Source organism: Pristiophorus japonicus, chromosome 13, assembly GCF_044704955.1.
Source record: "Pristiophorus japonicus isolate sPriJap1 chromosome 13, sPriJap1.hap1, whole genome shotgun sequence".
Classification (NCBI taxonomy): Eukaryota; Metazoa; Chordata; class Chondrichthyes; family Pristiophoridae; genus Pristiophorus; species Pristiophorus japonicus.
The window spans coordinates 111,997,749-112,012,391 of NC_091989.1; the positions used below are offsets into that span (position 1 = coordinate 111,997,749).

Sequence of the window (14,643 nt, forward strand, 5' to 3'; positions counted from 1 at the left end):
CCAAACGAAGGGCGATCCTCCTCACCGTCTGTGGGGCACCGAACTATGGCCTCATGAAGAATCTGCTCACTCCAGAGAAACCCACGGAGAAATCGTATAATGATTTGTGCACACTGGTCCGAGAGCATTTGAACCCGAAGGAAAGCGTTCTGATGGTGAGGTACCGGTTCTACACCTACAAAAGGTCTGAAGGCCAGGAAGTGGCGAGTTATGTCGCCGAGCTAAGACGTTGCAGGACATTGCGAATTTGAAGGACATTTGGAGCACATGCTCAGAGACATTTTCGTACTTGGCATTGGCCACGTAACCATACCTCGCAAGCTTTTGACTGTAGAGACCCCAACCTTGAGTAAGGCCACAGCGATAGCCCAGGCATTCACTGCCACCAGTGACAATACTAAGCAAATCTCTCAGCACACAAATGCTGCTACAAGTACTGTGAACAAAGTGATGTTGTTTTCAAATCGCAACGTACAGGACAAGTCACACATGCCTTCAGCTGCACATCTGCAGATGTCTCGGAGTCCACCATCAAGGGTGATGAATGCAAGGTCATTAACACCTTGTTGGCGCTACAGGGGTGATCATCATTTCCATTCATGCCAATTCAAAGGGTATGTTTGCAAGAGCTGTGGAACAATGGGACACCTCCAACGAGTGAGCAGGCGAGCTGCTAAACCTGTTAAAACTGCAAACCACCACATTGCAGAGGAGGACAGATCCAAGGAGGATCACGATGAACCAGAGCCTCAGGCCGAGGAGGCAGAGTTACATGGGGTGCCCACATTCACCACGAATTGTCTCCCGATAATGCTGAATGTTGAACTAAATGGACTCCCGGTGTCAATGAAACTGGACATGGGCGCGAGCCAGTCCATCATGGGCAAAAAGACTTTCGAAAGACTGTGGTGCAACAAGGACTCAATGCCTCAACTCCAATTTGTATGAAACTAAGAACTTACACGAAAGCGCTGATTCGCATAATTGGCAGTGCTACCGTAAAGGTCTCTTACGATGGAGCGGTGCACAAGCTACCACTCTGGGTGGTACCGGGCGATGGTCCCACGCTGCTCGGCAGGAACTGGCTGGGAAAAGATACGCTGGAACTGGGACGATATCCAAGCGCTATCAGCCACTGACGACACTTTGTGTGCCCAGGTCTTAAACAAGTTCCCTTCGCTGTTCGAACCAGGCAGTGGGAAATTCCAGTAAGCAAAAGTGAAGATCCACCTAATTCCGGGGGCGTGACCCATCCATCACAAGGCAAGAGCAGTACCGTACATGATGAGAGAAAGGGTAGAGATCGAGCTCGACTGGCTGCAACGAGAGGGCATCATTTCACCGATCGAGATCAACGAGTGGGCCAACCCGATCCTTCCCGTCCTCAAGGGAGATGGCACCGTCAGAATCTGTGGTGATTACAAAGTAACTATCAATCGTTTCTGCCTACAGGACCAATACCCACTACCAAAGGCCGACGACCTCTTTGCAATGCTGGTGGGAGGAAAGACGTTCAAGAAGCTGGATCTGACTTCAGCCTATATGACGCAGGAACTGGAGGAATCATCGAAGGGCCTCACCTGCATCAACACGCACAAAGGTCTTTTTATTTATAACAGATGCCCATTTGGAATTCAGTCAGTGGCAGCGATATTCCAGAGAAAATTGGAAAGCTTACTGAAGTTGGTCCTGCACACCGTGGTCTTCCAGGATGATATCTTGGTCGCAGGTCAGAACACAGCCGAGCATCTTCAGAACCTGGAGGAGGTTCTCAGTCGACTCAACCACGTGGGGCTCAGGTTAAAATGCTCGAAGTGCGTTTTCCTGGCACCTGAAGTGGAGTTCTTGGGAAGGAGGATTGCGGCGGATAGCATCAAGCCCACCAACGTGAAGACGGAGACAATCGAGAACGTACCAAGTCCACAGAACGTGACGGAGCTGCGATCGTTTCTGGGACTCCTGAACTACTTTGGTAACTTCTTACCAGGTCTCAGCACATTGTTAGAACCACTGCATGTCTTACTATGAAAAGGCGATGAATGGGTTTGGGGCAAAAGCCAAGAAAATGTTTGTAAAAACGCGAAAATTGCTCGGCTCAAACAAATTGCTTGTGTTGTATGATCCATGTAAGCGTTTGGTACTAGCATGTGATGCGTCATCATATGGCGCCAGGTGTGTATTGCAACAAGCTAATGATTTTGGGAAACTGCAGCCGGTTGCTTATGCATCCAGGAGTCTGTCTAAGGCTGAGAGAGCCTACAGCATGATTGAGAAACAAGCTTTAGCATGTGTCTATGGGGTAAAGAAAATGCATCAATACCTATTTGGGTAAAATTCGAATTGGAAACTGACCATAAGCTACTCATATCCCTGTTTTCTGAGTGTAAAGGGATAAAAACCAACGCATCGGCCCGCATCCAGAGATGGGTGTTCATATTGTCCGCGTACAACGATGCCATCCGCCACAGGCCAGGCACAGAAAACTGTGCCGATGCTCTCAGTAGACTGCCATTGCCCAACACGGGGGTGGAAATGGCGCAGCCTGCAGATTTAGCATTTGAAAGTGAGCAATCACCCGTCACTGTCCGGCAGATCAAAACCTGGACAAGCCAGAACCCCTTATTATCCCTAGGCAAAAGCTGTGTGCTTCACGGAAGCTGACTAATGTCCCAGTGGAAATGCAGGAAGAGATAAAGCCGTTCCAGCGGTGCAAAGATGAAATGTCTATACAGGCAGACTGCCTTCTGTGGGGCAATCTTGTGGTCCTCAAGAAGGGCAGAGACACCTTCATCAATGACCTCCACAGTACCCACCCAGGCATCGTAATGATGAAAGCGATAGCCAGATCCCACATGTGGTGGCCCGGTATCGATGCGGACATAGAGTCCTGCGTTCACAGATGTAATACATGCTCGCAGTTAAGCAATGTACCCAGGGAGGCGCTGCTAAGTTTATGGTCTTGGCCCTCTAAACCATTGTCTAGGGTACACTTCGACTATGCAGGCCCGTTCTTGGGTAAAATGTTCCTTGTGGTTGTAGATGCGTACTCTAAGTGTATGGAATGTGAGATAATGCCGGCTAGCACGTCCGCTGCCACTACTGAAAGCCTGCGGGCCATGTTTGCCACCAACACGTACCCGATGTCCTGGTAAGCGACAATGGGCCATGTTTTACCAGTGCTGAGTTCAAAGAATTCATGACCTGTAATGGGATCAAACATGTCACATCTGCCCCGTTTAAACCAGCGTCCAATGGCCAGGCAGAGAGAGCAGTGCAAACCATCAAGCAAGGCTTAAAGAGTGTAACTGAAGGCTCGCTGCAGACTCGCCTATCCTGAGTCCTGCTTAGCTACTGCACAAGACCCCATTTGCTCACTGGGATCCACTTGCTGAACTACTCATGAAAAGAGTACTTAAGACAAGGCTCTCGTTAGTTCACCCTGATCTACATGAACAGGTAGAGAGCAGGCGGCTTCAACAAAGTACATACCATGATAACGCAAATGTGTCACACGAGATTGAAATCAATGATCCTGTGTTTGTATTGAATTATGGACAAGGTCCCAAGTGGCTTCCCGCCACTGTCGTGGCCAAAGAGGGGCGCAGGGTGTTTTGGGTCAAACTTTCAAATGGATTCATTCACCGGAAACACTTGGACCAAATCAAACTCAGATTCACGGACTATCCTGAGCAACCTACCTTGGACCCCACCTTTTTTGATCCCCCAACATACACCAGTGGCAATCGGCACCACGGTAGACCACGAAGCAGAACCCATCATCCACAGCAGCCCAGCAGGACCCAACACACCAGGCAGCTCAGCAAGGCCAACTGCATAGCAGCCCAGTGAGGGCCTAACAAATGATTCAACAATAACAGCTTTCACATCGAGACGATCAACCAGGCAAGAAGGGCCCCAGATCGACTCACATTGTAAATAGTTACACTATTGACTTTGGGGGTGGTGGAGGGGGGCAGGGGGGAGTGTATAAGTAAACTTGAATTTACTCTGCACATCCCCTGGAGTCTCAAGGCATCCCATAATCCCTTGGGAGCACAGGTATTTTAGGAGGCCTCACAGGTTGGAAAGGCTCTCTGGAGACCTGCAATAAAAGACTAAGGTCACACTTTACTTTGAGCTCATAGTGTTCAGTCTGACTCTTTCTCCATACACAACATGCCCCATCAAATTCCTCGTCTGAATCCTGTCCAGCAGAACTCGTGTGTGACCTCGCCCTCTGCGGAGCTGACACCTGCGCTATCCTTGCCCCTTGGCCTGACTGCAGCCCACTCATGCCTGGTGACTCACCACGTGTAGATCCCACCTCAATACAATCCTCTAGTTCACACAGTGCTATTTTCTAAGCTGGTGCCTGAGAGTGTCCGATTGAGTGATGCCTCTTCGCTATCCTCTACTTCTTGCTGCTCAGGCTGGGCTGCTGGCACTTCTTGGGTATCTGAAAGGAGAAAGGCACAATGATCTGGTTGTGGTGAGGGGAGTGGTTGGTAACACAATCTAATGACTTGCATTCTAGAATCTTAAGAGAATTAGCATCAGGGATTGTGGATGCATTGGTTGTAATTTACCAAAATTCCCTGGATTCTGTGGAGGTCCCAGCAGCTTGGAAAACTGCAAATGTAATGCCCCGATTCAAAAAAGGAGGCAGACAAAAAGCAGGAAACTATAGACCAGTTAGCCTAACATCTGTGTTTGGGAAAATGTTGGAGTCCATTATTAAAGAAGCAGTAACAGGACATTTGGAAAAGCAAAATTTGATCAGGCAAATCAGCATGGATTTATGAAGGGGAAGTCATGTTTGACAGATCTGCTGGAATTCTTTAAGGATATAACGAACAGGGTGGATAAAGGGGAACCAGTGGATGTGGTGTATTTGGACTTCCAGAAGGCATTTGACAAGGTGCCACACAAAAGATTACTGCACAAGATAAAAGTTCACGGGGTTGGGGGTAATATATTAGCATGGATAGAAGATTGGCTGACAAACAGAAATCAGAGAGTTGGGATAAATGGTTCATTCTCTGGTTGGCAATTAGTAATGAGTGGGGTGCCGCAGGGATCATGGCTGGGACCCCAACTATTTACAATCTATATTAACGACTTGGAAGAGGGGACTGAGTGTAACGAAGCTAAGTTTGCCGATGATATAAAGATGGGAGGAAGGGCAATGCGTTAGGAGGCCATAAAGAAGCTGCAGGAGGACATAGACAAGCCAAGTGAGTGGGCAAGAATGTGGCATATGGAGTATAATGTTGGAAAGGGTGAGGTCATGCACTTAGGCAGAAAAAAATCAAAGAGCAAGTTATTATTTAAATGGAGAAAGATTGCAAAGTGCTGCTGTACAGCGGGACCTGGGGGTACTTGGGCATGAAACTCAGGGGGGTGGTATGCAGGTTCAGCAAGTGATCAGGAAAGCCAGTGGAATCTTGGCCTTTATTGCATAGGGGATGGAGTATAAAAGCAGGGAAGTCTTGTTACAGCTGTACAGGGTATTGGTGAGGCCACACCTGGAATACTGCATGCAGTTTTGGTTTCCATATTTAAGAAAGGATATACTTGCTTTGGAGGAAGTTCAGAGAAGGTTCACTAGGTTGAACATTTTGAAGGGGCAGGGTAAACAGCCAGTTGTCATGGTGCACATAAGTACCAACGATATAGGTAAAAAAATGGGATGATGTTCTACAAGACGAATTTAGGGAGCTAGGAGCTAAATTAAAAAGTAGGACCTCAAAGGTAATAATCTCAGGATTGCTGCCAGTGCCACGTGCTAGTCAGAGTAGTAATAGTAAGATAGCTCAGATGAATATGTGGCTTGAGGAGTGGTGCAGAAGGGAGGGATTCAAATTCCTGGGATATTGGAACCGGTTCTGGGGGAGGTGGGACCAGTACAAACCGGACGGTCTGCACCTGGGCAGGACCGGAACCAATGTCCTGGGGGAGTGTTTGCTCATGTTGTTGGGGAGGGGTTAAACTAATATGGCAGGGGAATGGGAACCTATGCCGGGAGACAGAGGGAAGTAGAATGGGGGCAGAAGCAAAAGATCGAAGGAAGAAAAGCAAGAGTGGAGGACAGAGAAACCCAAGGCAAAGAACAAAAAGGGCCACTGTACAGCAAAATTCTAAAAAGACAAAGGGTGTTAAAAAAACAAGCCTGAATGCTTTGTGTCTTAATGGAAGGAGTATCTGCAATAAGGTGGATGAATTAACTGTGAAAATAGATGTTAACAAATATGATATGATTGGGATTACAGCGACGTGGCTCCAGGATGATCAGGGCTGGAAACTCAACATCCAGGGGTATTCAACATTCAGGAAGGATAGAATAAAAGGAAATGGAGGTGGGGTAGCATTGCTGGTTAAAGAGGAGATTAATGCAATAGTTAGGAAGGACATTAGCTTGGATGATGTGGAATCTATATGGGTAGAACTGCACAACACCAAAGGGCAAAAAACGTTAGTGGGAGTTGTGTACAGACCTCCAAACAGTAGTAGTGATGTTGGGGAGGGCATCAAACAGGAAATTAGGGGTGCATGCAATAAAGGTGCAGCAGTTATAATGGGTGACTTTAATATGCACATAGATTGGGCTAACCAAACTGGAAGCAATACGGTGGAGGAGGATTTCCTGGAGTGCATAAGGGATGGTTTTCTAGACCAATATGTTGAGGAACCAACTAGGGGGGAGGCCATCTTAGACTGGGTGTTGTGTAATGAGAGAGGATTAATTAGCAATCTCGTTGTGCGAGGCCCCTTGGGGAAGAGTTACCATAATATGGTGGAATTCTGCATTAGGATGGAGAATGAAACAGTTAATTCAGAGACCATGGTCCAGAACTTAAAGAAGGGTAACTTTGAAGGTATGAGGCGTGAATTGGCTAGGATAGATTGGCAAATGATACTTAAGGGGTTGACTGTGGATGGGCAATGGCAGACATTTAGAGACCGCATGGATGAATTACAACAATTGTACATTCCTGTCTGGCGTAAAAATAAAAAAGGGAAGGTGGCTCAACCGTGGCTATCAAGGGAAATCAGGGATCGTATTAAAGCCAAGGAAGTGGCATACAAATTGGCCAGAAATAGCAGCGAACCCGGGGATTGGAACAAAATTTAGAACTCAGCAGAGGAGGACAAAGGGTTTGATTAGGGCAGGGACAATGGAGTACGAGAAGAAGCTTGCAGGGAACATTAAGACGGATTGCAAAAGTTTCTATAGATATGTAAAGAGAAAAAGGTTAGTAGAGACAAACGTAGGTCCCCTGCAGTCAGAATCAGGGGAAGTCATAACGGGAAACAAAGAAATGACAGACCAATTGAACAAGTACTTTGGTTCAGTATTCATTAAGGAGGACACAAACAACCTTCAGGATATAAGAGGTATCAGAGGGTCTAGTAAGGAGGAGGAACTGAGGGAAATTGTGTTGGGGAAATTGATGGGATTGAAGGCTGATAAATCCCCAGCGCCAGATGGACTGCATCCCAGAGTCCTTAAGGAGGTGGCCTTGGAAATAGCAGATGCATTGACAGTCATTTTCCAACATTCCATTGACTCTGGATCAGTTCCTATCGAGTGGAGGGTAGCCAATGTAACCCCACTATTTAAAAAAGGAGGGAGAGAGAAAACGGAATTATAGACCGGTCAGCCTGACCTCAGTAGTGGGTAACATGATGGAATCAATTATTAAGGATGTCATAGCAGTGCATTTGGAAAGAGGTGACATGATAGGTCCAAGTCAGCATGGATTTGTGAAAGGGAAATCATGCTTGACAAATCTTCTGGAATTTTTTGAGGATGTTTCCAGTCGAGTGGACAAGGGAGAACCAGTTGATGTGGTATATTTGGACTTGCAGAAGGCTTTTGACAAGGTCCCACACAAGAGATTAATGTGCAAAGTTAAAGCACATGGGATTGGGGGTAGTGTGCTGACATGGATTGAGAACTGGTTGTCAGACAGGAAGCAAAGAGTAGGAGTAAATGGGTACTTTTCAGAATGGCAGGCAGTGACTAGTGGGGTACCGCAAGGTTCTGTGCTGGGGCCCCAGCTGTTTACACTGTACATTAATGATTTAGACGAGGGGATTAAATGTAGTATCTCCAAATTTGCGGATGACACTAAGTTGGGTGGCAGTGTGAGCTGCGAGGAGGATGCTATGAGGCTGCAGAGTGACTTGGATAGGTTAGGTGAGTGGGCAAATGCATGGCAGATGAAGTATAATGTGGATAAATGTGAGGTTATCCACTTTGGTGGTAAAAACAGAGAGACAGACTATTATCTGAATGGTGCCAGATTAGGAAAAGGGGAGGTGCAACGAGACCTGGGTGTCATGGTACATCAGTCATTGAAGGTTGGCATGCAGGTACAGCAGGCGGTTAAGAAAGCAAATAAATGGCATGTTGGCCTTCATAGCGAGGGGATTTGAGTACAGGGGCAGGGAGGTGTTGCTACAGTTGTACAGGGCCTTGGTGAGGCCACACCTGGAGTATTGTGTGCAGTTTTGGTCTCATAACTTGAGGAAGAACATTCTTGCTATTGAGGGAGTGCAGCGAAGGTTCACCAGACTGATTCCCGGGATGGCCGGACTGACTGATCAAGAAAAACTGGGCTTGTATTCACTGGAGTTCAGAAGAATGAGGGGGGTCCTCATCGAAACGTTTAAAATTCTGATGGGTTTAGACAGGTTAGATACAGGAAGAATGTTCCCAATGTTGGGGAAGTCCAGAACCAGTCTAAGGATAAGGGGTAAGCCATTTTGACCGAGATGAGGAGAAACTTCTTCACCCAGAGAGTGGTGAACCTGTGGAATCCTCGACCACAGAAAGTTGTTGAGGCCAATTCACTAAATATATTCAAAAAGGAGTTAGATGAAGTCCTTACTACTAGGGGGATCAAGGGGTATGGCGAGAAAGCAGAAATAGGGTACTGAAGTTGCATGTTCAGCCATGAACTCATTGAATGGCGGTGCAGGCTAGAAGGGCCGAATGGCCTACTCCTGCACCTATTTTCTATGTTTCTATGGATGAGGGGGAAGTGTGATGTGAGAAGAAGGATCAGGTATGAGCATACCATCATCATCAATGCTTGTAGCCTCACCGATTGCCAGGCCTCAGTGACGCACCCTCCAATGATCTCCAGCAGGGTCTCCTCCAGCTGAGTCAGGTTCTGCAGCCGTGCTTGACCCCCAGCCTGTTTGTTCAAGCTCGCACCGGTTGTGAGCCACCTCGGCCTGAAAGATAAAGGGAAGTGTGTCAGTGAGCGTGGTGCAATGTGTTTGGATGATGTGCCGGTCATGGTTCAATAGCTGGCATTGTGTGCAATGTGGGTGTAAGACTTGCAGCAGTGGTTGGGTAAGTGTGTGAGAACATAAGAAATAGGAGCAGGAATAGGCCATTTGGCCCCTCGAGCCTGCTTCGCCATTCAATAAGATCACGGCTGATCTGATCTTGGCCTCAACTCCGCTTCCCTGCTTGCTCCCTATAACCCTTGAGTCCCGTGTAATTCAAAAATCTGTCTCTTTCCGCCTTGAATGTATTCAACGACTCACCCTCCATAGCTCTCTAGGGTAGAGAATTCCAAAGATTTAAGACCCTCTGAGAGAAGAAATTTATCCTCATCTCCATTTTAAATGGGCAGCCCCTTATTCTGAAACTATGTGTCATGTATATAACCTTCATGTAACTGTAACCATCATGTAACAACACTGCATACTGTATACACCGAAGAAATGCACACCTTGACCACAGGGGGTGAACTTGTGGGAGACACTCCTCACCTGGTCATCCAGGTGTATAAAGGGAGGTCCCATGCAGGGTCATCACTTCTTGGTCCTGTGAATAAAGGTTCAGGTCACAGAGTGACCTTGTCTGCAGAATGTGCCTCGTATGAATTTATAGTAGTGTGTAAGGACACTACACTATGCCCCCTAATTCTAGATTCCCCGACGAGGGGAAACATCCTCTCAGCATCTACCCTGTCAAGCCCCCTCAGAATCTTATATATTTCAATAAGATCACCTCTCATTCTTTGAAACTCCAGTGAGGGTGAGGTGAAGCTATGATTGTGAGCTATGAGTGGTGATTGCTAGATATTGTTGGTAGGTGAGTGATGGGGGTGTCGTACACTGAGCAGTGTGTGAGGCTAGTGGTGCAGTTAGTGGGATAGGGCATTTGGAGATGCATTCATTGACCTTGAGGTCATTAAACTTCTTTCGGCACTGGATAGACAGCCTGGGGGCAACACTGTTAGCATTAACGGTTTCTGCAATCTCCTTCCACTCCTTCGCAGTGTGTCTGGAAGGCCTCCTGCCCCGCCTGTGGGTAAAGGACCTGTCTCCTCCAGTAGACCTCCTGCACCAAGGCCTTCAGAGCTGTGTTAGAGAACCGAGGTGACCTTTCTCTCCTCTGCTGAGATATTACTCCAGCTCCAGTCACAATGAGGTATTCCTGTAACAAAGCACTTCCCCTTTAAGATGTGCAGACAGCCTTTCACTCTGCAAACCACCATTAAATAGAGAGCCTACTCCATGCAATATTGGGCCCCCTGTTGAGCTCTGAGCCAACCAGCAGTGCGTTTAACGCTGTGCTCAGAGCTGTAATCATGGTAATGAGCAGCAGCATGGATTTTGCGTGCTGCCTGCGCGACTTTCAATGGGTGCCGGTAAATTGTGCAACCCGATCCTCGTGCCTGTTTTCAGGCATTATCCAATTTAGGCCCCTGAGTTTCTTCTTTCTGACAGGCTCAGACTGAGAAAGTGAACAGACAAGGCAGGAGGAGGAAGCATTGCACACTTTTTAAACACTCTTTTGTCTTTGAGGGCAAAGTTTCAATCCAGCTCATTTCATCAAACTAACATATTAAAGTAACAATGCTGCTTTGCCCTCCTGACCCCTCCACTGCCTTTGCTTTGCCAGATCGCTTGTCCAGCATCCTGTCTCGGATGAGTAACAAATTCTTCCATTTAAATGTTGGGAAGATCAAAGACCCTGACTTCGGCCCCTGCCACAAGCTTTTTGCCCTCGTCACTGGCTCCAGCCTCTCATTACCCACTGTCTGAAGCTGAAGCAGATTGCTAAGAACTTTGCTGTGCTGTTTGAGCCGAGATTCTGAACCCATATCCTCACCATCACAAAGACTGCCAACTTCTACCTCAGCAACATCGCCCACCTCTGCTTCTACCTCAGGTCATCTGCTGCTGAAACTTCAGACTTGATCACTAGAAATCTCTCCTGGTCTACCTCCCATCCTGCACCCTTTATAGACTTCAGCTCATCCAAAATCCTGCCACTGGTATCCCATCCAGGGCAAGTCCTGCTTTTCCCCAACACCCCTGTTCCCACTGACCTGCATTGGCTCCTGGTTCCCAAAATCTTAAATTTATTGACAGTTCACACCACTGCTGCCCTCAAATCCAAATTTAAAGGTAGAATTGCACTAATCTCGAATTGTCTGAAGAGCTTGATCTCAATAGATGACTGTTCACAAGAGTTGTGATGAATGCTGAAACCTGACCTCCAGTTAGCTCCTCCACAGTCCATAGGGAACGTATTATAATTATATTGAAGAGGTGACCTCGCACAATGTGGTAATGTCAGCTGGGCACTTCAATGGTGCAAAGACTTGTGGGAGCATATTGGCCCTGGTGCCATTTCAGCTGGGATAGGTGAATTGGTCCTTATGTGCACAATCTGTTCAATCCCCTGGGAGGACAGGCACCAACATCAGTGTCCTCGACCAGCTAACATCCCCAGCATTGAAGCACTGACCACACTCAATCAGCTTCGCTGGGCAGGCCACATAGTTTGCATGCTAGACACGAGACTCCCTCAGCAAATGCTGTATGCGGAGCTCCCTCATGGCAAACGAGCCAAAGGTGGGCAGCGGAAACATTATAAGGACTCCCTCATAGCCACCCTGATAAAGTGCGACATCACCACTGACACCTGGGAGTACCTGGCCGAAGACCGCCTTAGGTGGAGAAAGTGCATCCGGGAGGCCGTTGAGCTCTTCAAGTCTCAACGCTGAGAGCGTGAAGAGATCATGCGTAGGCAGCGGAAGGAGCATGCGGCAAACCAGTCCCACCCACCCCTTCCCTCAACGAATGTCTGTCCCACCTGTGACAGAGTCTGTGGCTCTCATATTGGACTGTTCAGCCACCAAAGAATTCACTTCAGGAATGGAAGCAAGTCTTCCTCGATTCCGAGGGATTGTCTATGATGATGATGCAGAATCTGTAAATAATTGAGATTTTAATTCAACTGGATGTTTATAGTTTTCACAGTATGTAGTATTTCTAGCATCTTTCATATCCTGAATGCCATAAAATCATTGTAATTGGGTGTTGGATATGGCTTTAAAGGATTTGCAGCTGCACCTACTGGGAGCAGGTTTGGAATTTGCACACACACTTCTGACAGACTGAAAACTGAGGGGGCACATGTTCCACATCAGGAGGACAGTTTCATAAGATTCCCCCTTAGAGCCTGAAACGTATTCATTGTTACTGAACCTAAAGGAAAGAAAGAACTTCAGTTTATATGGCACCTTTTACGTTCTCAGGATGTCCCAAAATACTTTACAGCCAACAAAAATGACCAGGTAACCTAGTTTTAGTGAGGTTGGTTGAGGGATAAATGTTATCCAGGACAGTGGGGAGAACTGCCCTGCTCCTCTTCAAATAATGCCATTTATGGTTTGCGCCCACCTGAGACGGCAGGCGAGGACTTTTCTTCTTCGGCGGACCCTCGTAACGAGGATGACTTGCTTCCACATCAAAAAGGGATGAGTTCACAGGTGTTTCAAAGAAGGATCTGATATTCCAGGTCCCGAACTATATGTTGAAGGGCGGAAGATGCCTGTGCGTGGATTTTTTTTAACGTGTGGTGGCTGTTCCACACCAACCACCACACGGGCTTGACAGAGCTAGGTTTTGGTCCTGTGGCAAGGATTAACCAAGACGACTGGAGACCAGCTCTGCTGCACGGATCGAGTGCATACATATATCGCAGTGTGGGCTGGCCCGTGCTGCTCCAGGGCCCTCGCCTATGCTGGGCCCCAAACTCACACCTCTCCTGGGCCCCGATTACGTCGCTCCATGATCTCTTGCCGCTCCTTCGTCCCAACCTCGCTGCGCCCTCTGTACCTGCCCACACTCCAATCACCGACCTGGACCTTGGTGACATCCAATCCAGTATCCCTCTTCACTGCTGTCGCCCTCTTGCACCAACTCACGTTGCTCCCTGGAGTGGTATGCCACCACGCTGTCCAGGGGCCGCTCGTCGCTCGCCTTTTATGGCCCCGACCTGCCGCTGGTGTTCTCACGCAGATTGGGACCGCCACACTATCCAGGCGAGATGAGGATTAGGCTTAATGTCTCTCTGAAATGCAGCACCTCAGAGAATGCTGCTCTCCCGCAGTACTGCAATGAAATGTCAGCTTACTTTATGTGGTCAGGTCTCTGGAATGGTGCTTGAACCAACAACTTTCCGACTCAAAAGGTGAGAGTGCTACCACTGACCCAAGGACGATATCTAGTTGAATGTAGTTTTAAATGAAAATTGTTAGATAGTATACAGTGATTTTAATATTACTTTCGATCCTCTAAATTATCTGTTGTGCGTTAAATGATTTGTACCGCTATTCTTGGAACAATTTTGATATTAATAAAATATATATATTTAAATTTATATATAACCTTATGTTACGTTAGAATGGTATTTGCAAGTTAAATTGATCACAAAATGGATTTTCCCTGTAACTGAAATACCATAAATAGCTGAAACACAACAAGGTACTTGCTGTTGCCAGGCATCTCCTGATTGGCTGCCATAATTATGGTGGACATCCTGGTCATGCAATTTATCTGGGATTTTGTCGATCTTTGCCTAAAGTCACAGTGATTGATTGGGAGAACCCCCGAGGAAGCTCTCAATGTCTTTTCCTGAGGTTGATTAATGTTTATCGTGTGATTATATTTGCAGTGGTATTTGGAGCTGAATTTACATTTTGTGGGTACCTACACCACAGCATTAATAAGTCTCATCACCATATTGAGCCTGGCCCCGGCCCCTGTTCATTGAATGTGTCCATAAACCAAGCAGGCTTACGAATAAAAGCTCGTCTCATTGAGAATGGCCCACCAATCTGTACGGAAGATATTGCAACAACTACACCCGATGGTTTGTCAGATGTCTGCATCACTTGGAAAGGACACGTTGGCAAACTGTTCATAACTCGTGGTGATGTCGTTAAGTCGTATTCAACTGCCATGTCCACTAACTGGAAATGTTGTCAAAATTTCATTCTTACCGGAAGCACTTCAAGCAATAATTCACCGTTGCTGAATGATATTATTTATATAAATGGATCACACTTCAGTCCTGTTCACATTGAAAATGCATCTTATTTAGAATTTACTGGATCTGAAGGAGCATGTGGTAAGTAGAAAAAATTACACATTGTGAATCTCTCTTACATTTGAAAAAACTTAAGATTTCTAATAGATGAAGAATAAAACCGACATATAGGCCCAGACTTTCTGTGCCTCTCCCCCTGCCAATGTTTTGGTGGATCCACGGCAGGTGGGGACAAAATGTGTGCAGCGATGTGCTGTTCCCTGTCCCACCTCTGT

The 14,643-nt window shown here is 47.0% G+C and overlaps 1 protein-coding gene across 1 annotated transcript in view; it reads left to right on the forward strand.

Moving 5' to 3' along the window:
* LOC139278172 (uncharacterized) overlaps window positions 1-14,643 on the forward strand; it is a 165,886-nt gene that overhangs the window by 15,009 nt on the left and 136,234 nt on the right. The window contains exon 3 of the mRNA XM_070896826.1: window positions 13,994-14,449. Coding sequence (XP_070752927.1) covers window positions 13,994-14,449 — 456 coding nt within the window. The remainder of the gene's footprint in view (window positions 1-13,993; window positions 14,450-14,643) is intronic.